Genomic DNA, 23,541 nt, shown 5'->3' with positions numbered 1-23,541 from the left:
GGTTGCTCATTTTTACAGAGAGGGTCAGGAGGCCACCCAACTCTAATCATCAGAGATTCTGCCCTGGAATCAGCTCCTTCCTCAGCCTGCTCACACTCTCCCAGAAAATGGCCATAATTGCTAGTTTATAGGTTTGTCTGGGTGGAATCCAACCTTTTTTTTTCAAAGCTAGCCTACTATGCCAAATCCTGTGGTGTCTGCCTCAAAAGCACTCTCCATGAGAACAGAATGCACATTTTATGAGAGCAGGAGAGCATGTCAAAGCAGGTGCAGCATATACTTCCCTGGCTTCAAAGAGGAAAAAGCGCAGAGAGATGGTTAGTGTATTGAACCCATTCCCCACTTCACAGACTTATTTAGAACATCTAACACTACAGATTTCAGCAAAGATGATCACTAGTAGCAGAAGTTCCTGTCCAGAGGTACAAAGGAGAAGCTCCTATGCACCCACAGCATGGCCCCATTCTCGTTACACACAATGGAAAGAATATTGCTGATTTTATTAGGAATTGAGTCAGACCCTGTCAACAAACTAGCCAGTGAGCTAGGAAGTAGGAAAGGCTCACTTCTGCCTTTTAAAACCGAACCAAACTGTAATCCAAAACATATTTTCCCTTTTCAATCACTTCCCTGATTTAATAAGCCTCTCCTCGCTGTACTAGGGCAATATTATTGTTTATTGATTAATCATTTTTAAAATGGAATCCCATCTGTTCTGCTTTACTCCTGCTTATTTGCAAAGTTTCCAATTAAATAGGGAATAAGATCTTAATTCCAGTATGGTTCAGTATGAAGGCTAAAGCTGCTTTTTCATCTACTCCTTTGTAGTCTAATGATGGGTGGCTTCTTTACAGAAACTGCTTAAATATTAGAAAATATAAGCATTGCTGTGAATGGGAAGATGTGCAAAGGTTCCTTTACAGGTCTGTTTTTTCTTTCCTGTTTCCAAACAGGATTGGAGAACTTCATAAAATATAATAATTCCACAGAAGACTCATATCACTTTGATATCAATTCCATGCTGGGCTTGACATGCAGAAAGTCAAGCAAATTCAAATATTATAAAGAACATGATAATTTCTGTTCATATAGAATAAGATTGCTAAAGTTAGGCTGTATGGGAGGTTTGCAGCAATGTACATGCACACGCACCAACGTACATGTCCACTCTGTTACTAATACCTCTCTACCTGCATTGTTGCTTTTTTTGATGTTCCTACGCTTAGCTGCCCTTAAACACTGTCATTTCCATTGAATGATTCATACACTTTGCCTAGAGATTTGCATTGCAGAAGCAATCTCACTATTCTCTTTTGTTCTGAAGATTTAAACACCAGTCACCACACCTCTTAATTCTCCTAATCCAATCAAAGCATGTCCTAAAACACATTGATCCTCCAAATTCCATGCCCTCTGCTCTTCCTGAAAGCTAACAGAACCAGGCTGGTTTGCAAAGAGCCTCCCCTTTCCAAACTGCCTCTGCAGTTTCTCCCAGTCTCTCTCCCATTCTTTAGTGGTAGCTCCATCCACCGCTGGAACCTGCTGTGTCCACAACCCAGTTGTGCCTCTATTGCTGAAAAGACCTGAGAGGGCTTTGAGTACACAGAAAAGGATCAGGATTCTCAAGCCTCTTGAATCTAGCCATTTCCATGCTTTATATAGTGCTGCATATAACAGTTTTTTCCAAGGAAAAGAGAAAAGAGGGACTGAAAAATTGAACGTTATCTAATGTAGTGCAATTTGTATGTAATCTATCACTGGAGCTTTAAGTCACATATGTATGAAGAACATGACCCTTCTCAATTCAGCTTCGCTTATACATCATCTTTCCTTCCATAGTGGGATAAAGCTGTGGAAGCCCATAAAAAAAACAAAGGGTCAAGCTAAAGGTATTCAGAAGTAGCCATGAACTTTATCACAGATTCACAAGAAATTCGCCTTAATTGTCAACATCAGTCAACGCACCAATTCTGCAATGTCCTTACTGTAATGTATGTACAGACGATTTGCTCTGTACATGCTTTTCATGGCCACACTTCCCAGAGCATAATTTGTCTTGGACAAAGCACTGACACATACTGAACAATATGCTGAAAAAATCCTTGATGCTTTTTTTTTCTTCTGTCTGTTGTACAGTATGTTCCAAATACGTGGAGGATAGAAGACAGATTGACAGAACCTTGGATGACCCTTCTAAGACTATTCCTACAGTTTTATAGACTATAGTCTTAGCACCTTACAGTCCTTCCTGCTTCAAACTATTCCTACAGCATTTTCTCATTAACACATACCACAGTCCTAAAACTTATCCACCTTGGCTTGTTTCTTTGCTTACATCAGAGATTATTGCAGTCACTAACTACATACATTCCTAAGATCTTTTCCATCCATGTTGTCCTGGTTTCAGCTGGGATAGAGTTAACTGTCTTCCTAGTAGCTGGTCCAGTGCTGTGTTTTGAGTTCGGCATGCGAAGAATGTTGATAGCACTGATGGTTTCAGTTGGTGCTCCGTAGTGTTTAGACTATAGTCAAGGATTTTCCAGCTTCTCATGCCCAGCCAGGGCACAAGAAGTTGGCACAGGACACAGCCAGGGCACCTGACCCAAACTGGCCAACGGTGTATTCCATACCATGGGACGTCCCATCCAGTATAGGAACTGGGAAGTGGGGGCAGGGAATCGCCGCTCGGGGACTGGCTGGGTGTCGGTCGGCGGGTGGTGAGCAATTGCCCTGCGCATCATTTGTACATTCCAATCCTTTTATTATTGCTGTTGTCATTTTATTAGTGTTATTATCATTATTAGTTTCTTCTTTTCTGTTCTTTTAAACCGTTCTTATCTCAACCCAGGAGTTTTACTTCGTTTTTCCCAATTTCCTCCCCCATCCCACTGGATGGGGGGGAGTGAGTGAGCGGCTGCATGGTGCTTAGTTGCTGGCCTGGGTTAAACCACAACACATGTTTATGTCCTATGTGATAAACATTCACCATCAGGCAATGTTCTCTGTGTTAACAAATTCCTCTAAAATTATGTTGATTCTTTTGAGTAAAAAAAGAGAGCTATCAACGAATCATTAGGAAAAAAAATCTAGATTAATTAAAACCAATTCTGCAAGCTGAAAAATCATGGACTTCTTTCCTCAATTTAAATGAATGTCACAGCCATAACTGTTAAAATTCTTGCCTACACGCATCATAAAAACCTAATCTTACTAAAAAAAAAAAAAGAAAATTCAGCTTTTATCACTTTGTGTATAAGAAATGCTTTTCCTGAACAGTAAAAACATGTGCAAATGCTTCCTTTTGTTCCCAGTTAGCTCTCATTTTCTGATTCTCTTTCACTAAGCTGATCTTTGGGTTGTCCATATTTCAGGGGAGAACCTTTGTAACAATTATAATCCAAGCTAAAACTTTATTCTTCTAAATCCTATATCAGAGACAAACTTAATCTGATAGTTTCACATCAAATGGGCTACTTTCAAATTCTGGGATGTAACTGGCTTCTGTTCTTTCTCTCATGTCCATCACTTTGTCACGTATTTCAGTAAATTTTTCTTCTTTTTTAATCGTTTTCTTTAGACTTGTTTATCTCTAGTCATTACTCACTGTTTCACCAGATAGCAAGTCTTGATGTTATTCCATAGCAAAGAAGGGCCACCGTGCTGTCCTCGCAAAAGTCAATGGCAAAATTCCCACTCACGACAGAAGAAATGAAATATTGCTCTGATACATTTTACCTGAAACTTTTCTGGACTCCCAGCTAATTAAATACCCTGCCATTATGCTACTTCGCCTTTGTTGACTTTCTACTTGTCTGGGTTGAAATACTTAAATACTTCAAGAAATTTAGTTGTCCCTCTTCTCCTCTCCTCTTTCCCTTGAAACCAACAAACATATTCCTTTTCTTTTAAAATATAATATTACATTTCTTACCATCCATGCTGTGACAAAATCTCCCATCCAAGTCCCAACTGCAGCTACCTTCATAAAATTTTCATTCCTGATGCCCATGAAGTCTGTTATAATGTATGCACTGTGGAAACAAGAACACAGACTGTAAGCTATACACATTTGCTTAATGCAGTTACAAAGAACTGGCTTTAGTGACAAAATTTATCATTAGCTGTGAAAGATTTCCCATTTCTTTCACAATCACTCTTTCTGCTACATCCGAGTCTTGACACAGAACTGAACAAGGATGGGTCAATTCCAATTAGAAACAGAATGTGAATCTGATTTTACAGCCCATGTTCTTTTGAAGGTGCTAAGATAATGATAGGCAAAGGCTTTAGGATTATGTAAGGCTTCTGGAAATATAAACTGTTTTACACCTTTTACCTCATCCTTTGTACAAATGGAATCAGTGACTTTGCAAAATCTTTATGGAGAAAAATGAAAATCTTTACGTTCTCTTTAAAAAGATAATTGAGCCACTTGACTTTTCACTCTACCAGTTATATAACCACATTTTTTTTTAACAAAAGAGTGCAAACAAGCTTTGCAGAATTTCAGTCAGATGTCACTGTTTCTTGATTTATATAATGTATTTTCATAGATATATTTTACTAAATCCAAAAGAAGCATTTCCATTCTGCTTAAGTAATGCAACAGATAGGGTTTCAAACCTCACACAATAATTTGACCTCTACTTTCAACTTCATCAAGATGCTATAAGGACAATTAAGAAGGTAAAGTTACTTGTGCTGGATTAAAACCTTTGTGAAAAAACCCATAGCTTTTAATATAATCATATCCTTTGCTAAAAGACTTTGATAGTGTTTAAGAAGAGAAGACTTTCCTCAAGAGCTAACACATTGAATAATGATAGCAATTATATTTTAACTTCCCAAGTGAAATCTTTGTTTTCAAGATACCTGTAAACATCGCTTATATAACGTTATGCCTATTTAAGGGTGCGCACAAGTGACCTAGTTGCTTGTAACAACTTCCTTGAACATTGCGTTATCCATTATTCAAATCTTACCATTATTATATACCAAATGTTGTAATGTCTAGGAGCTAATGGACCATATCCCTGCAACTGGATCAGTGCAAGCTGATCCCACTTTCTGGGGAAGCCCTATTAAAATCTAAATATTTGATCAGGATAGAGGGTCTTGCTAGCACAAATCCATGCACAGCACTGTATCACTTCTTAGATACAAGTTAGTATGTTCTAGATTTGAAATACTAATGGCATTGAATAGTTTCATGACATATGTAAAACGGCATACCCTAAAGGCTCTTTTCATTATACACGTCATGAGCTTTTGGCTAATATGTCACTTATAAAAATACCACACCTTTTTTTTTCCATCTGTTGAACAGCATACAAATACTGGCTCAGATTTTCTGCTGGAATTCTAAAAAAACAAACCAACACATTTTTTTCCAAGCTATTTTTAATTATGTTCCTTGTAGTTAATAAGATCATCAACATTCTATATTCACCATGTTGTAAATAAGGATGTAACAACACAAGAACGGCTACACTGGGTCAGCCTAAAGTCTCCTTATTCCAACGCCCTGTCTCCAAGAGAGGGCAACAGCAGATACCGAGGGAAGACTGAGAGTAGGCAAGCACCCCCCCCCCCCGCCCCCTCTATATTCTCCCAGCCTCTTTATAACTGGGAAACATTTGGAATTCCTTTTTTTCCTTCTTCTTGGGTATGCCATTCTTGTAGCATCCGTGAAGGTGAAAAATTGACAAGTCTGCACCCCTTAAGAAGGTGTCCCATTAACAAAGAAGGCACAACAATAAATGTCAGGTGTAAGGACTGGTCCCCAAAAGCAAACCGTATCTTTTTCATCAGTGTGAAACGCATACAAAAACCCCACAGTTCTCACCTTTTTTATTCCCATTTCTCATATGCATTATACATTCTTATATGCATTATACATGATTACAGGTGTACGGAAACTGAACGAACACTTGCATGATGCTCCTGAAAAACAGGCCACTTGGGTAACCCCTATAGCCCCGTTGCATATAGCGGGCCTGCCACAGCCACGCTATATGGACACAAGGCGGGTTATCCAAAAAGGCTGAGAGGTCACTGATCACTGAATAGAGGCATTAACAAGTAGAAGAGATATCAAACCAGATACAAGCTATTTTTTAAACGGAAATCAAAATTCTCCATGTAGTCACTTGTTTTTACAAATGTTAAAAGTACCTGAAGCCTTAGAATAAGGTTGGATGAGCTGGATATGATACTTAAATACACAGAAAGGCCTTATAAGCACCAGATCATTCTAACAGTCCTGTTTGTAATTTGAACCATGAACACTGGCAACATGAAAGAATCCAAGAAGCCTAGTATAAATAGTGCATTGTAGTCTATAAGTAATTAATGCCTAAGTTAAATATGCAAATTGACAGACCTTCAGTTAGAGTTAAAATAGCATATTGTTATAAAGAAACTCTTAAGAACATAATCTGTGCATATTGCAAGTGCATTTACTGATTAAAACACAGGTACAACTTTTTATGGAACAGGGAAAATATTTTTAGCACTGTCATTATCTTATTAGAAATAGTAATGAAATACACTGCATTTTATTAACTATTGTATTAACTATTAGCATTACATCCTGTGTCTCTTATGTGCTCTGCGGTATTATTTTCATTTCAAAACACAAAGAGAAATGGACTTTTTAAAAATATGGATTTTTGCCTGCTAAAAATGAAAAAAAATGCTCCCTTTTTAATTTTCAGGTTTTAGTTTAAATATAAATGAGAGCAGTTGACATTTTTGAAAAAGCCGTGCTTGCCTGATGATGTCACCAGGATATATAATTTAACAATACCAAAACTAAAATCAATTCTATTGTGGAAAAATCCCCACTTTTTCCTCACTTCAGCTAGTGATTAGAGGAGTTTTCAATAATTGGTTACTCTGCTTCCTGGCTAGGAGCCATGTCTGCACCTTGCAGGAGGGCTGAGAGCTGTTGGCTTCCAGTTAACTGTCATGGTCAGCCCAGATTTTCTATAGCTTGTCAAAAGGCTTCTGTTTACTATGCCATACTTGTATTCTGTAGCAAGGTACATTCATATTGCATGAATGGCACAATCTAAGAAAACACTGAGTGGAAAAACACAGCAGTTAAAGCTCATAACAGAGTAAAAAGCTCTTCAGAAACGGACAGGATAAGTGTAAATAATTAAAGGCTGAGGAGCCAATACTCGTGAATGTTATAGATAAAGGACAAGTTTGCGATTGGGATTTGGGACAAACCCACTATTAACCTTTGACAGTAAAACTGGAAGCTGCAAAGTCAGGGAAATTGCTCTTTGCAGGCCAAAGCCTATGGAAGGTAGACCCCAATTTTGACAGAGTAAGACAAAACAGAGGAACCAAAAGACAGAAGAGACTTGAGACACATAGTTCTAAAACAGAGTCCAAAACACCCTGTCACGAGGTGCTGCCGATATCCATGTTGTTGCAAAAGGTAAGTTAATAGCAGTGAATCGGTAAAAAGATTTATGAGCCAAATGTATTTGATCACTTTTCTGGAGTTAGCAGCAGAGCGTGCACAGAGCAGACAAAGAGGGAAACAACAGTACTAGCCCAGAGAAATTGTTCAAAGGAAGATATCAGAGCATTTTTTCAAAGAAGGATGACACTTTAGCAGCTGCCAAAATGACAAGCAATCTGAAAGCAAATGGAACGTTTTTATTGTTAAGTTGGATAACAATGTACAAGCCACCATGGTGCTATCAACATTATTCCAGGCACTGGAATAAAAGTCATGGCTGAAACTCAGGGCCGAGGTGGTGTTTTCTTGACTATCACAGGAATCTAAAACTGGGATACAGCTTGAATTTAGACACTTAAATTTAAGAGTAAGTCAGGGATCCAAACGCTCAATGGAGCCTAGTCAGAATAGTAAAAGCAGATTAGAGCATGATTTGTCCTTACGCTAATGTAGACACGCTGGGTGAAGGATTTGTTTGCCTTCTGTTACTGCAGGGTGGCTAGCATGTCAAAACAGTATGTTTACATATCAAAAGGCATTGCTAACCCTGTGTGACTAAATAATTCCAGGTGCTGTGACATATCCTGGTCTCCAGATGATAATCCAGAGAGATCTGGATTTCTTTTAGAGCCTGTGACACATCTGACAACCCAGACATACCTGAACCAAACCCTAGGTCCCCATGGACCGCAGTGAGAGCATAGACCCTTTGGGTAAGTTTCAGTTGCCTTTTAATGCCGTATTAGCCACCTTGATGCATCTTAACTACACTCCAGCTGGCTCTTTACACACTCTGGAGTACCTAAGGCACTGGGCTGGCACACAGCACACCAGGCACATTCTGTAGAGTCTACAAGAACAGCACCCGTAGAAAGTGATAACTTAAGGCTCTTTGAAAAGGAGGGGAGGCTTAGATATCTTTTACGTTGAGTGATAAAAAAGTCTGTTACATGTTCTGCAGTCTGATACGTGCTTTTCTGAGGCGGTTTTATTATGGGGCATTCACCCTAAATAGCTGTTTATCTATATGGAACTCATCTTCCTCGGTGCACCGGACAAAGTTAAATGCCTTGACACTGGCCAACAAATGACCACACGGGAGCTCACGCAGGCTGCAAAGAAGTACGTGTTTAGACGTGGCACCACAAGCTTCCATTACTCTTAATTTAGCTGAGGCAAAGAGTGTCAGAATAACTGAAAACATACATAAAAGACTGCAGACACAGTTCCTGATCTATGTTTGTCACTCTAAAATGACAGAATGGCAAATGAGACACTTGGTAGCACTTTGCTCAGCTGAAAAGTTATCCCTCTACTGCTAGAAACTGAAGGCAGAGCCACAGGGAACTGGAAGATGCACAGAGACAAGAAGAGCCGCTGTCCTATAAATTGGCATATCATAATGAGAATGGCATAACGTGTAGCTACCTACGAACAGTACAGAGAGCACAACAGCTAGCCATACGGTCCCTAACCATCCCCAGTACGCGCTTCAGAGGTACAGATGAAACTTTTTCTAGGACACCAGAACAGACAGAATTAAGAGGCACTGAACCAGGGATTTTGCTTGACAAGACGTCAAAGAGGTAACAGCCACAAGAGGCTCAGCAGGCTAATCTCCAAGACACAACAAAACTAGGATGCAAAAATGGCTTGGCCGTAGCGAGACAGATCCATGGCACAGTGCAGAACACCTGAAACTGAGGGAGTGATGCTGCAACCGAGTACTGCTGGTTGGTAACTTATTTATACTTTTTTTTTTTTTTTTTTTAAATCAGGCAACAGAATGGTGATTCTGAAAACCTCTGCTCGTCAGTCTACAGGCCTGATGGCTGCCTAGCTTACTCTGGGGACTTGGCTTTTAAAGCTCCCAAGCCATTTAAAGTTCTGCTGCTAGGCATGTACAGGAGCTGCTCACTCTCCACAGGAATAAGCCATTTGGCTTCTAGCTCGCATCTTATACTGATTGATATCCATAAAGTGGTTATTCCTCCACTTGGTTTGCCTGCGGAGCTCCATCTGTGAAGTGTTTTGCAAGCCTGCCTATAAGACAAGGCCCCTTGAAAAATGCAGCAATTGCATTTCTGTTAATGTAGAAGAGGTATATGCACATAACTTAAATGGCTGGGAACACATGAGATCCAATCCCTATTCCGAGGGACACTGACTGGTTCAATGCCTTTCAAAGTCAGAGAATTGCGTCTCACTGTCACTCTCAATAAGAAAAGAAATGGTGATGACCAACTCCTATTAGGACAGTAGATTTTTTGTATATGGCACTCACCAAGAGGATGAGAAATGCGTGTTTCAGCCTCCTGTAGGTGAGGGACAACCGAAGCTGTATATTCCATGTCTTGTGCAAGTATTGTCTTGCACATATAAGACAGACACTCCCTTTTCTCCACTTTTAGAGAAGTGGAACGGATGCTACTGATCAGGATAGGAGTTTGGATTAGATCACAAGTAAAGTCCTAATTAAGGTGCTTCAAGCAAGTTGGGACAGGATTTAAAATATATTTGTGTCCTTAATATAGCTTCTTTATTGCAAATTGTAGGGAGTTTCTTGTTCCTTGTGTGGGTTTTTGTGGATCCTATGCCAACAACCCTCAAGCACTTGATGCCCAATAGAGTCTGGCTTTCTCTTTAGGGACCAGGTGGTATTAATACAGATTAACTTCTGCTTAATGACGCTAGTCTTCCTAGGCTGTCTCCACAATCAATGATTTGACAGCTATTCAGAGCAGGATGTTACTTTAGATGATTTTCACATATGGCATCACTAAGGGTCAACAGCTTGCTTCTAAAGGATTTGCAAAAGGCAACTCATAACGGTAGGGCTACTGCCAGCGGATGTGAGAGGCTCCATCTCTACTGGGAAAATCTTAGGGATGTGCCAATTCAAAAGTATTAAGAACCTCCACTGTGGGAGGAATGCAGCCTTCCTGGGCTAAAGGTAAACTTTGGTGAGTGTTGACACATACTCCCAGCAAGTTTAAATGGCAGGATTTGCTACACCTAATTTTTTTTTTTATGTCAAACCTTAAATCACATAAATAAAAACAGAGACAAGAAGTGGCTGAGTTGGGAACAACCCAGATTTCTCCCCTCTCAGATGAGCAACTTTCTCCATCGTTATGTAAGTGCTTTGATGAAAATGCTGTACTACCCCTACAGACTCCCCTACAAAGCACTTCTATGGACAGGATAGTCTGGGAAAAAGCATTAAAGGTGCCTGACAAAAGATTTCAACAGATTGATTTTTTCAAATTTATTATAGCCATAAGACATCTTTTCCAAATTTTCAACGATTTTTGCTGTTCTTATGCAATGTGTATCATCACATATATATTCTGTTTAGTCAGACAAAAGAAAAACAAGGGCTGCAGAGTTCATTTAGCATCCTTCTGCAGCAAATAATAAAGGTTACACTACTCAGCCAAGGACAGGTTGTCTGAAATGCCTCTAAAGTTGTTGTGCTAGATAGGACAAGGGGTAATGGCATTAAATGGAAAGAGGGTTGATTTAGATTAGATGTAAGGAAGAAGTTCTTCACTGTGAGGGCGGTGAGGCACTGGAAGAGGTTGCCCAGAGAGGTTGTGGCTGCCCCATCCCTGGCAGTGTTCAGGGCCAGGTTGGATGGGAATTTGAGCAACCTGGTCTAGTGGAAGGTGTCCCTGCCCATGGCAGGGGGGTTGGAACTAGGTGATCTTTAAGGTCCCTTCCAACCCAAACCATTCTATGATTCTCTGATTCTAAATATCCATAGGAGAGTCTTACCAGCGCCCACCGCACGCTCAGACACGAGCACTGCAGCTGTTTACATTTAGCTGTTTATGCTTCCACTTAAACTGTATAACCACTGCCTAAGTTGTTTTTACTGAAGCAATGAAATAAAGGGTTGCCTCTTACCTGTCTGTTTGATACTACAGGAGAGGATTAAGATATTTACTTACTGCTAAGTGAATTGTTTATGGGAAATTGTTTTAGCAGACAATCAAACAAGTTAAGAGAGCCATGACAAGTTAAGACAACCGTGTCACTTTTTAGCATCTCTTTCAGTAGACTAGTAAAATTCTGCAACTAATCCACAAGACTGTAGTACAAGCTGGTACATTGCATGCCTTATTTGATTCACTCCATTTACCTATATGCTATGGTATCAAAATAGTTTTACAGTACAAAGGTCTAAAATGCTAGCACAGGTACCCAGGGACACAAATAGAACAAGTGGCCTTGGGCATATTCATTCTGAAGGTTTAAAGAGGATCTTGATTCACCATACTGTAACACACACTGCAGACATACATGTTTGCAGTCTTAGCCCTTGCCGTACGCATCCCGAGAAGGATAATGAGTGTTGATTTCCAACACATTGCTGAACAGCAAGCTAAATTATACACATGTACATTGAAGAAAAATGTATGCTCAGAGTTTCTAAAATTTAGAAAAATGTTGTAAACTGTTTTGTTGGGTTTTTTTTACATCTAACATGCTGTAAATGTAGGTTTTAACATTTTGTTAAATGTAGGTTTGCGTATATTAAAATGCAGATAATTTGGCAAGTGACATTTAAAAATAGCTACTAAAATTTGAAAATAACATTAACAGAAACTAAGGAATATAACAAGCAATGCATTTGGGAAGGTTAAGTTAGGTTAGTAATTCAGCAAGAGAGACGCAGTAAAATATTTCCTTTTAAATAAATACTTGCTTTGTTTTTAAACTTGGCGAGATACTGGTAAGAACGGCTTTGAATGATGCTGCACTGGCTGAACTCTTCAGAATGAGACATGGCTTATACACATCCATTCCCAGTGTTGACATTTCAGTACAGCTAAGAACGGATAAGGACAGATGTGCAGCAATATTCTCAGAACTGGCAGTTGCAAGAAAAAAATCATTCACTTAAAAAAAAAAAAAAAAGAGAATTGCTCATATAATTGTCAGAATATAAACAAAATTTAATGATGTAGTTGGAAATTTACCACTTTGACCAAATGCTCTGACATTTAAAGCTTCTGTGAATTCCAGCAAAATCTTTGTACTTTCTATCTGTTTCAGTTTTAGGGATGGCAGAGAAGTTTAAACGCATTATTATAATGCTGAATAAAATAGCAACTGCAGTATTATTGCTATTCAGAAAGAGAAAATTAGAACAATTTACAGTTGCTACAAAACACTGGATGGACTCTACTTGTAATTAGCAGCTCAACTGAGAAAGCGAAAGCAGATACATATTGCAGCAAATTTGAGTAGAAACTTGTTAGCATTAGTAGATAATGCATCTTTACATATTAATCATTCCTTACCTTATTAAACTTCCTTGAACCATTGTTTAACAGATTTTTTTTGTACATTAAAATAATGAAATGCCAGAAAACTACAAACAACGTTGTAAGTTAATGAACTGGAACTGAGGGAACAAAGAAAGGCTGGCACAGAATCTCTGCTGACAGATTCTCAGCAATCATAACTGAAAAAAATCTCAGCTGGCTCTGAAAAAAAATAAGCCCATAATGCAAAATAAAATTGTGAAAATTTCTTACGGGTTTACTTTTTAAAAATTTGTTATAAACAAAGTAGATTTTTCTTCTTATTTAATGACAATGTTTTAAGGCTTTAAAAAGACTAATATTATTTTGAATTTCAAGGGTCTACTGTAGTGATTGGGTGAAGCAAGGCCCAAATGCCTTCTTTCAACATTTTATGTTCAGGAACCACAGCTACCCTGCAGCTGAATGACAAATGGCCAAAGGACTGTCCTTTCAGCATGGACCAGGGGACTTCTAGTGCTTTACTCAACGCTGGAAGACATTGCAAGAACCTATCTATTTGTGACTGGAACGAGGTGAGATGCTTCACTACAGCAAATGTTGGACCAGTATTTGAACCTCTTAGATGGAGTCTGAATTTGAGAAGTAATTGGAAATATGGATGAAGGCAACCTGCATATGGATGCCCATTATTAAAGCAGTGGAAACTGATATATGACTCACCTTACAATTTGTGTCAAAGTAGATAAACATGTGGTAGAGGAGTGTAATTGATGCTAAACAGGCTAAAATGACTTTTTTTTTACTACATCAGTACCGTGTGGCAAGTTTTAATTTTGACCTTTTTGTTTCCAGAGTTTTGCTGCAGAGACATGTCAGAGTATCTGAAGCAGAGAAGACATCCTTTATAGGCTAGGAGGTGATTTCCCTGACACCAGGCTTTAAATAACAATTTCAAATCCATTCCCATTACCTTTTACATAAGATATGAAGATATTTGATTTGGCTTGTGTGCTTGTACTGCCAGGGCTGATGGTACCTCTGTCTCTTTCTTCAAAGTTATCAGGAATAAAAAATGGTCAGGAGCATTTCACTGTTATTATAAAATGGTAGGTTATGCAGAGTCTCCAATCACTTGAAGTAACATATTGCTTTTAATCGATGGGGGCGGGGGGGGAAATTAAAATCTGAAAATACAAACATATTTACAAAATACAAAAAACTCGCCAATTCTCAAATTGAAAATAATCTTGTGGTTTGATTTAAAAATTAAGTTACTTAGAAATACTTAGCTTGATTTTTTTTAACCTGTTTCTATGATCGTTCCAGCTTTCTTTCCAAATCTGCGTATCATAAGCATTTTAATTATTTTAATTTCTTTTGCTGGTTTGGGGCAGGAGATCCTTCTAATCTGTAAAAACTCTTGGGAGACTGAAAAAATGTTTCATGTCCAAATCACTTTGGATTAGCATTTATTGTGCAAGTTTTTTCTTTCAGAAAAATGTATTTCTAACCCAAATTACAATACAGAATAAGGTCAGATATTCCTTTAGAGGATTCAAAGTTTAACTACACATATGAAAACATTCAACAGTAAGGTAATTTAAGGCTAAATTACATCTGAATAGTATCAAAATTGATTTACCAATTTTCCATTTTCTATTTAAATATTATTGTTTCACAAGAAACTTCTCACATTTTCTTATGAATCAAGTCCACAGTATGTAAGCAAATTTGTGAGAGAATGACCATGTAGGTACTGTAATGACTATTTTAAATTGTCCAATCCAATTTGGGACTTTGTATCATGATTGTTCAAATTGTAAAGAATACTACAGAAGTATCAAGGTTGTAGAACAGGTGATTCAACTAAACTGATGTTCTAAAAATAAGTATTTCTTTGAATTATTCTCTATGAAGATAAGTAACATTTGAAATGAATAAGTCAGGAACAAGACCAGTCAGTGACAACATCTGAGACTGAATGGATGGACGGTGGGGAAGAGTCCTGCTACTTTGCATTGCAGAAGTATAAATTTACTAAAAAAGGAACAGTGACTCAGTGATACCTGCCTTGGAGCTTGTGGGATGTTTGCCGAGTGAGTAGCAAGGCGATTGGACTTCATGGAAGTATTAGATTATTGACAGATCAATGAAGTAAGCAATTATTAATAATTAAATAAAGCAGGTAAAATCACATAAAAAAATAGGTTGGAAGGAAACTCAAGGGATGAACATGTCCAACCCCTCATGCTAAACAGGGCTAAATGGCATTAGCGCAGCTCGCTCAAGGCCTTATTTATGATTAAAGATTGTTTATTTTAAGTCACATTTATTTAAACCTAAATCCTTTATCAAAAACAAAGCTAAAATTACTTAAACATCTGAACAAAATTTAAAAGGGCACTAGGGAATGAGTGCACTTTACAACTGACTGCTCCAGATTTCTAGTTCAAGCGGTCTCCTTCGATTTTGCCAAGACCTCATCCACTTAACACAGTGCTAAAGCAGCCAGGGATTTGGCACAGAATAATTCTATGCAAACAGCCAAGATTTTCCTCTTCCTATCCTGTCATTAGAGTTCAATAAAATAAAATATATGCTGCTATGCATTGCCCTGAACATTTTGAAGAAGGAAGACAGCACTTCATTTTTAACTCCACCTCATTACATGGTTTAGTATTTGTTAAATATCCTTCATGAAATAAGACAAATGTAAGTATTTTTGTATTAATACAAAAGTTAACCATGCACACGGGCATACATTGCTTATATAGAATATAATTTTTTTTTTTTACATTGAGAGACAGAACAAGTCAAAATGCTAAGAGTAAAGTTAAATTAAAATATAAACTCTGTTTCCTATAGGATCTTTGTGTTGTACATAGGCAAAGCCTAAAAAAAGTGAAACAATGGCCCTTGGAGAATCTCTGCTCAGTTGCTTCTTCATGAACACTAATGGCTCTCACACCTACTCCATAGATTCCACCGGTGGGTGCTGGGATCCCTTGGCATGCCAAGTTATTGAATGCTGAATTTGACAAGGGCCACAGAGAGACCATCAATCAGCCAAAACCAGAGAAAATCATATGCAATAGGGGAAGCAGAATATTAAAAAATGCTTAAAAGAAGGAAGGAGGGTAGGAGAGCTGGGAAACTGGATTGACAAAGTTGATGGAAGGGAAACGATGAGTATACACAGAAACGCAGAAATACATTTCAAGTGCAAAATATTTGAAAAGCAAGAAAGGTCAGAGCCCAGAATGGAATGGAGGTGGTCACGATACTCAGATGTTTTTAGGAAAAGTGTTTAGATTCAGCTGTAGTTTGCTACTCCTTTTGAAAAGATTCAGCTGTCTAGAATCTCAGCATTGTAGAGCAAGTCTCACTGCAAGAGGAAAAACAGAGAGGTGCTTCCTTCCTTGAAAAACACTCAGTTAAAATCTTAATTTCAAACAAGGGAATAGCTCCAAGCTTTATGTTATTTTAGTGCTTCTAACTGCTTACAGACGATATGCTGTATTAGGGTGTGTGCAGATAAAAGAAGACTGAAACTGCAGTTTGTTCAAGGAATTGAGAACATCTATCAGCCCAGAACATCAGTATGCAATGGCACAAATAACTGCATAGGGGGTCTTATGAAGACTGAAAATGGAATTAGCACGTCAGCCTTACTAGGCTTTTCAAAGAACCATGTCAGCAGAAACAATAATTCAGCCCCCAAAACCAAGAGTTTATCCAGATGGAGAATGGATACTACAATTTGATACAGCCACGAATGAACCCTAAATAAGAACTTCTGACACACTTCCTTTGCAAGTGGTTTGTTCTAAAATGTTATCTAAGTTCTACAGTCTGCATACACATACCCAATACTCTGTTGATAAATCAAAATTAATCAGGAAACTCTCATATGAGAAAAAGTTATTCTCTAAAGCTACTCACAGGTGCAAAAGAACAGGAAATATCTTTGTGTTATGTACGTTTGGTTTCATATCTGTTGAAGATGACTGGTGTGCCTTGCTGCAGTCTATAAAACCCGACTGAGATACAGACACTGTTGGAGTTGTTAAGAAACACTGATCAACCATGCTCACAGGTACCTTTGAGAAGAAATGGAAGGAAGATGTGGCATGACAACTCAGGAGCTGGTCTGAGGATTTGGTGGGCTTCTCTCTTAATGTAGGAACAGCATCAGATTACAGACCAGATGGAAAAGAACTAGACTTCAAGCAAATCGAGGAGATGATTGCTTCTTTACTATATTACTTGAAAATGGTATATAAAGAAAAACTGGGTGTAGGGCCAGTCATCCGACAAAAGCTGGCTTATAATCACAGCAGAGAATTTCACATGGAAAATGCAGTGAAGACAGCCTGTTCTTCACTCCTTGGCTGAAAAAGCAAACACCTTTATGATCACTCTTTGACCATCCAATGGCTGATTTCATCCAAAAGAGTCCAACACTGGCTCTGCTATAAATTTTCTCTGTATTGTACTGACTACTGCTATATTTGCTGGTCCTTACACTACTCAGCATTTTAAATAAAACTGCCACTTAAATAAAGGGGGAAAATTGTCAGAAGTTGTTTGAGGATTTTATCCTCATAACTCTGTTGCAGACTGTCCATTTTACAATACAGTTTTCTTTTAATGACTTGAAAATGAGTTATCAGAAGACAGACACATCAGAACCACACACTGCAAGTGTTTGCTCAGGCACTGTCACTTGTAGTACAACTTTAAGACACACAAATGGAGAAAAAACAGAAATTGTGGTGTGAATTTCATCCTCAAAAAGAATATTCTCCTAATTTTTCCCAAGTAAAGCACAGCACATTGTCAAACAGTGGAGAGAAAGACGTATGCACATGCATTTTTGATACCCAGACACTAAACTATGATGGTTTTGCCTATATTTTTAAGGTCAGTTAGTTACAAATACTGGGTTTCATCCCAACTACAGACTCAAAAAAGAAGTCTTAATTTCAGCTAGTAGTTCTAGGATCCACTAAAAGATTCCATTTCTCTCTGCAGACTATTAATAGAGAAAAATAAGTACTTTACAGATGTAATTCATCTGACTTATCTTAGACATCTGCACTGGGTCTGGCTGGGATGGAGTTAATTCTCCTTATAGCAGTTTGTATGCTGCTGCGTTTTAGATTTGTGACCAAAACAATGCTGATAACACACTAATGCTGCCTACCGAGGTTAACCTGCAAGAACATCTCCAAATCAGATGAATCATCTTCTGGAGATTTCAGTTCAGTTAGAAGTAGTTAGTTAACTTTAAACTCATCTTTATTGGATCCTTAACCTACGATATAAGACAAAATATGGATTTTTATGTTTTAAGACTGGCATGGTTTAGATCATTAGACTGAAGGTCTAACGTCTATAAAATGTCCTTGCAAGTCTACACACATCCCAAACTGCAACTAAAACCAGTGAGATACTGAAGATAAAATACGCAGTTTGGGAAAATACCATTCTAACCGAAAAAACTTACCTTTTATTTAGACATAAGTTTGAAAAAGACACTTCCAAATAGCGTAAAAGATTACGTAAGTCTGAAAAAGACACTTCCAAATAGCGTAAGAGATTACATGATAAAACACTGTCAGTAAGAAACCCTTCCAAGAATGAGTAAACTGCAATGAAGATTTCATTAAAATAGTAAGTTAAATCTAAAGTTGAACAGATGGTTAGCAGCACAGATATAACCAGAATTAAATAAATGATGTAGTAAATATTCTATCTTTGTCCGATGCTCATTGTGGAAAACATTTAAAAGCGCTACTGTTCAATAATAATCTGATCCAGAAATAGTTTTATACTGTCTGAAAGTTATCATCTCCATGTACTAGCTGAAGCAAATAGTGTCATTAATAAGAACCCCTTGAGATCTTTACATTGGATGCAAGCAAAGCTTCAGGAATAATGCCAATGCATTTTACAGTAAGTATTTCCTTAGTTCATTTATTGATTATGTGCGAGATTTTGTAATTAAACTGATATTCTACATTGATGAACAGAAGAAATAGAAGGTTGCTGGATGGCTCTGCAGAGCGATTATAAACCCTTCTTTCTGCTCAGGAACAACCCCTGCAAAAATCCTCCCTGCCTCCTGAAGCCAGTTGAGGACGTGAGAACGGTTAGAAGTGCCTGCTCTGAAGCAGACAAGACAGAATGTAATTCTTCAGTTAAAGACATATCATTTAAGCCTTGTACAACAATTTTTTGTTTTTTAAAGAAGATAAAGATAATAAACAGCTCGCTTTCAAGCAGTAATGGACACACCGCTATGAAGGGAGAAGGCAGTAAAATACTGTGAGACCTAATCAATAGAAACTACTGGCTAGAGGTAGAGTATGATTAAATTATCATATTTCAGGAATTTTAAATCCCATTTGTAATTAAAGTTTAAATACATCTCTCTTTAAACTTTTATTATTTTTCAAAAGAAATCTTTCACTAGCTATATGTCAGCTATAATGCCCACTTTGTGTTTTTTTCAAATGTCTTTTTCAAATGCTCACAAGTGAACAAAGACGATCTTGGTATCTAGACAGGTCACAGCATTAAATCAGACAAAATACTGCACAGCTCCTTTTGATATATGTATTGGGTCTGGCTAGGACGGACTTAACTTTCTTTATAGCCGCCCCGTAGTGCTGTGCTTTGCATTTGTAGCTACAACGGTGTTGACAACGCACCAACATTTTGGCTGTTGAGCAGGGCATGCACAGCAGCATCGGGGCTGTCTCCAACCCACCACTCAAGAGGCCAGTAGGCTGGAGATGGGCAAGAGGCTGGGAGGGGGCACGGCTGGGATACCTGATCTGAACTGACCCAAGGGATGTTCCATACTACACGGCATCATACTCAGCAATAAAAGAAGGGGGAAAAGAGGAGGGACGGGCATTCGTGATTACGGCGTTTGTCTTCTGAAGCAACTGCTGTGCGTACCGAGGTCCTGCTTCCCAGGAAGTCGCTGGACATCTGTCTGCTGGTGGGAAGTAGTGAATAAATTTCCTCTTTTTTTGCTCGCCTTCTCACGTGGCTTGTGCTTTTCTTATTAAGCTGCCTTTACCTCAACCCACGATCTTGTCCATCTCATTTTCTTCCCCTGTCCTGCTGAGGAGGAGGAGTAAGAGAAGGACTGGGCAGGGGCCTGGCAGCCAGCCACGGTCAACCCTCCACAATATATTCTGTTCATGACAACCTTCTAGTAGCAAAAAGGGTTCACAACTGATAAAGTAGTCCTCCGGTTTCATTTTAATATTACTTTAAATATTACTAAAACCAACATTTCAAATATGAATTGTAATGCAAAACTTCTGGTGGGATTTTCAGAGATGCCCAGCACCTACATTCATCATATTTAGCTCTCAATAACATACTGTTAAAATAAGTATGATCAGACATTTCAAAAAAATAAGTGATCTTCATTTGCTAACGTCACTTATTTACAAAACCAATACCAACAACTCCGTAGAATTCCATTTTTACATTTTCTTCAACTCGCCTTAAGCTAGATAGAAGTACTGCATTCCTATTTATAGATCAACCTTATACCATCCACTTCTGGCCACTGGCTGGGACATTTACAACATTTAGGTCTCTAGTTCAAAATTTATGAACGAGAAACCTTCACAAATCATGTATTTATGATAAATGTATCAACTTAGTGAGAAATCTCAACATTAACAGGACAACACAGACGATCTATGAAAAACCTAAAAAAGAAGCATCCTCATGTTTGTGAGTTTATCTCCCGTAATGTTTAAAGAACCTTTTCTTGTCTTCACCTGAAGCCTGTTCAGTCAGTAGTCTGTCACATTTGTGAACAAAATTCCATTTCTTGTTCCGTACTGCAAATGAAAACAAAATCCTCGGCTAGGTAAGAGAAAAAAGAATGGACTGTGACCCTGTCTCTTTTGATTTACTGGTTGTACAGGCACACTGTGCATTACACTTGAGTCATCTCTTTAATTTCCCCAAAGGTTGTATCTCAGAGCTGGCAGGAGATCTGCCCCTTGCAGGAATCCAGTTCCACTTTTTCACCGCCAGTTTTCACATTTCCTGTTACACTAGAGGGTGGCCATTTGCCAGCACTTAAAGCTGATGGCTTTTTACTCTTTTCTGTACTGACCAGAATTCAATTGTTCTACAGGTGATTCTTTATTCCAAATAAGAAACAGGCAAGTAACAGTGCAAAAGAATGAATTTTACAGGTTTTCATATTTTTATACTTCTCACGAAAACACAGAATAATTTAAGTTGGAAGGAACCTCTGGAGATCACCTAATCCAAACTCCTGCTCAAGGCAGGGCTGATTCCAACCTGATCAGGTTGAGGGAAGTTGAGATCTCCTCTCAAAAGTAGAGCAGAGCCCAGATTGTTGCTGAAGTTTCAACCTCCACAACTGCTGCAGAGTCAGAGACGAGGAGCAGCACAAAGGTCAGCTAGCGCTACGCTGAAGATGCCACTTGGGAAACTGCTTAGGGTTTTATTAAGATAACAGTATAAATATCCTTGCCCTCTTTTGCAGATTGGATGACCCATTTCAGGAACATTGACAGCAGCAAGCACTCCAAAATGAAAGTTTACTCTGTGCTCTAGCTGATTTAATTACTTTAAATACATTTCAACTGATCAGATTTGGAAAGATGAAGACAAACTCTCTGCTCATCTAAATTTGAAGTGAAAGTTATATCATTTTTTGCCAGAAATGTACCACTTCCCTTAGTTTAATTTTTTTTTTCTGATAAATGTTCTGAACTGATGAAAAAGTGCATTCAATTTTTTTAAAATTTCAGATGAGCTACACTCATCTTGGCAGTAATCATGTTGTTACATAAAGAAAAACGCAGTGCAAAGTAAAACCAAATGTGTTAACTGGTTTTGGACTGAAAAGCTTACAAAGATTTCTTCTTAAACAAGGATTTACTAACAGAATGATAAAGAAATGGCTATACATTTGGATAGTGAAGAAGGCACCTCCACTGGGCTGCCTTTGGTCTTCAACTGGACTGCTGAAATAGAGAATAATTAGCAATTTTTAAAATATTTATTTTTTCTATTCCCTTAAAGGAAAACAAGACTTAGGCGTTAATTCGTCACGTTGTCAGGAAGCATTTCTAAGGCTAAGAGAACTCTTTCTTAGAAGCAGACCACTCAGGAGTGAAAGAAACCATGCCACAGACGAGGAACATACGGGTCTCCTGCACAGGACAGTTGGGTTCTTAATGTGCTGTGGATATGATACATTTCCATTACTTTTCCAACATACTGTTTCACCCCATGTTCTCTCTAATCTGTTGCAGGCTTGACAATGTCTGGCACAGCCCCATATCCATACTGTAACTAGTATGGCTGGTTATAACAAGTACAGTGCTGCCTTGTTATGCAAAAGTACCTGTGGGAAGACAGCACTAGCCATATGGCTTTTCCAGACAGAGGAATAAGTTAGAGTTTGGAAAATAAGTACATGAACTCAGCTGGTATCATGCCTTCAGTCTGGAAAAGAAACAGCCTCACCAACAGAAGTTTTCTCAGGGTTTTATATCCTTTTTCTTATTACCCTTTGTTTACCACAGTCCTAACAGTCAGCTTATCGTTACATGCATCTTTCTGTATGTACTTCTGATAAGATTTAGTTATCAGCATTGCCATTTCTCACAAAATGTTATATGGCCACCGTGAGACAAAACTGAAACCTCACATGAAAAACTATTCATAGAAAATAAAGAAATGAGCCTTTTTGCCTGCAAAATAGATGTTCATTAAACTTAAGCTATGTAACAGTGTACTGCTTTATTTTTCTCTATTACCTTTTAATTGCTGACACTTTCAGGTAAAAAGAATCTAGTTTAAAAGCCTTTTCATCTGCTTAACATGAGGAGCAAATCTTTTTCCATTGAAATCAGTGATTCAATAATTACTATTTACAGGGATGACATTAAACTAGGTAAATGACTAGCAAATTTTTATCTAGTCACAACATAGATGATTGTTCTTTTAGTCAATGTGGAGGTAAAGAAACTCCAAATGATTTGGCCAGTCAGGAAAGACATAAACCAGCTATGCTTTGGATGCACTCCCTTATCAGGGATTTGTTTTCATTAAAAAAGATCATGTTTCCCTTACAAAAATTTTGTAGCAGAAGTGTCTCCTTATTAAACAAAAGCAAACAGTTTACTTCAAAACAATGAAGACAGAAAAGATTGCTTTTGGAATGGGACTACGAAGTTGATCCTATTTCTCTAAGGCACTGAATGGGCTGTAGAGACACTCAGTGTTTTAACTCCATCAAGAGAGAAAGTAATCGAGAGAATACCATTTTCTTGATGCCACCAGAAGTGCCAATTTGGAACAAATATTAGCTTTCAATATTCTCAGATGACCTCCAGGGCAGAGAGAGACTAGAAAGTGGAATGGCTTTTATGTTACTGGGAGCACTTGTTCCCACAGATAGTCTGGGGATAAATTCCCCAAAAGATGAGAAAGGGAAGTAATATACAATGACACACGCTTGACAGGCCAAATTTGGAAAGCTGACGCTTTGCATTCTTACTGTTGTAACATAAAAACTCATTCATTTGTTAAGAATTCTTGAATACTTTTTCTGAGACATTTTCAAATAATTATAAGCACTATGGTCATCCTGAATAAAAATATATGCAAAGTATAAATTAAAAGTGGGGTCCATATTCAACAGACTTCATCCTGAAGTTCTTCTGGCCAGGGCTGCGATAAAGCAAAAGAATCTGATCTGATACAGAG

General features: G+C 38.1%; 1 protein-coding gene across 4 annotated transcripts in view; it reads right to left on the bottom strand.

The window, feature by feature from the left end:
• Window positions 1-23,541, bottom strand: part of TMEM117 (transmembrane protein 117) — a 236,162-nt gene that overhangs the window by 117,033 nt on the left and 95,588 nt on the right. For all 4 annotated transcript variants that reach the window (XM_049813840.1, XM_049813838.1, XM_049813839.1 and 1 more), the window contains one exon: window positions 3,932-4,031. In XM_049813840.1, the coding sequence (XP_049669797.1) occupies window positions 3,932-4,031 (100 nt within the window). The remainder of the gene's footprint in view (window positions 1-3,931; window positions 4,032-23,541) is intronic.

Source organism: Accipiter gentilis, chromosome 11 (genome assembly GCF_929443795.1).
Source record: "Accipiter gentilis chromosome 11, bAccGen1.1, whole genome shotgun sequence".
In the NCBI taxonomy this organism is placed as follows: domain Eukaryota; kingdom Metazoa; phylum Chordata; class Aves; order Accipitriformes; family Accipitridae; genus Astur; species Astur gentilis.
This window is presented reverse-complemented; position numbering and strand designations above follow the sequence as displayed.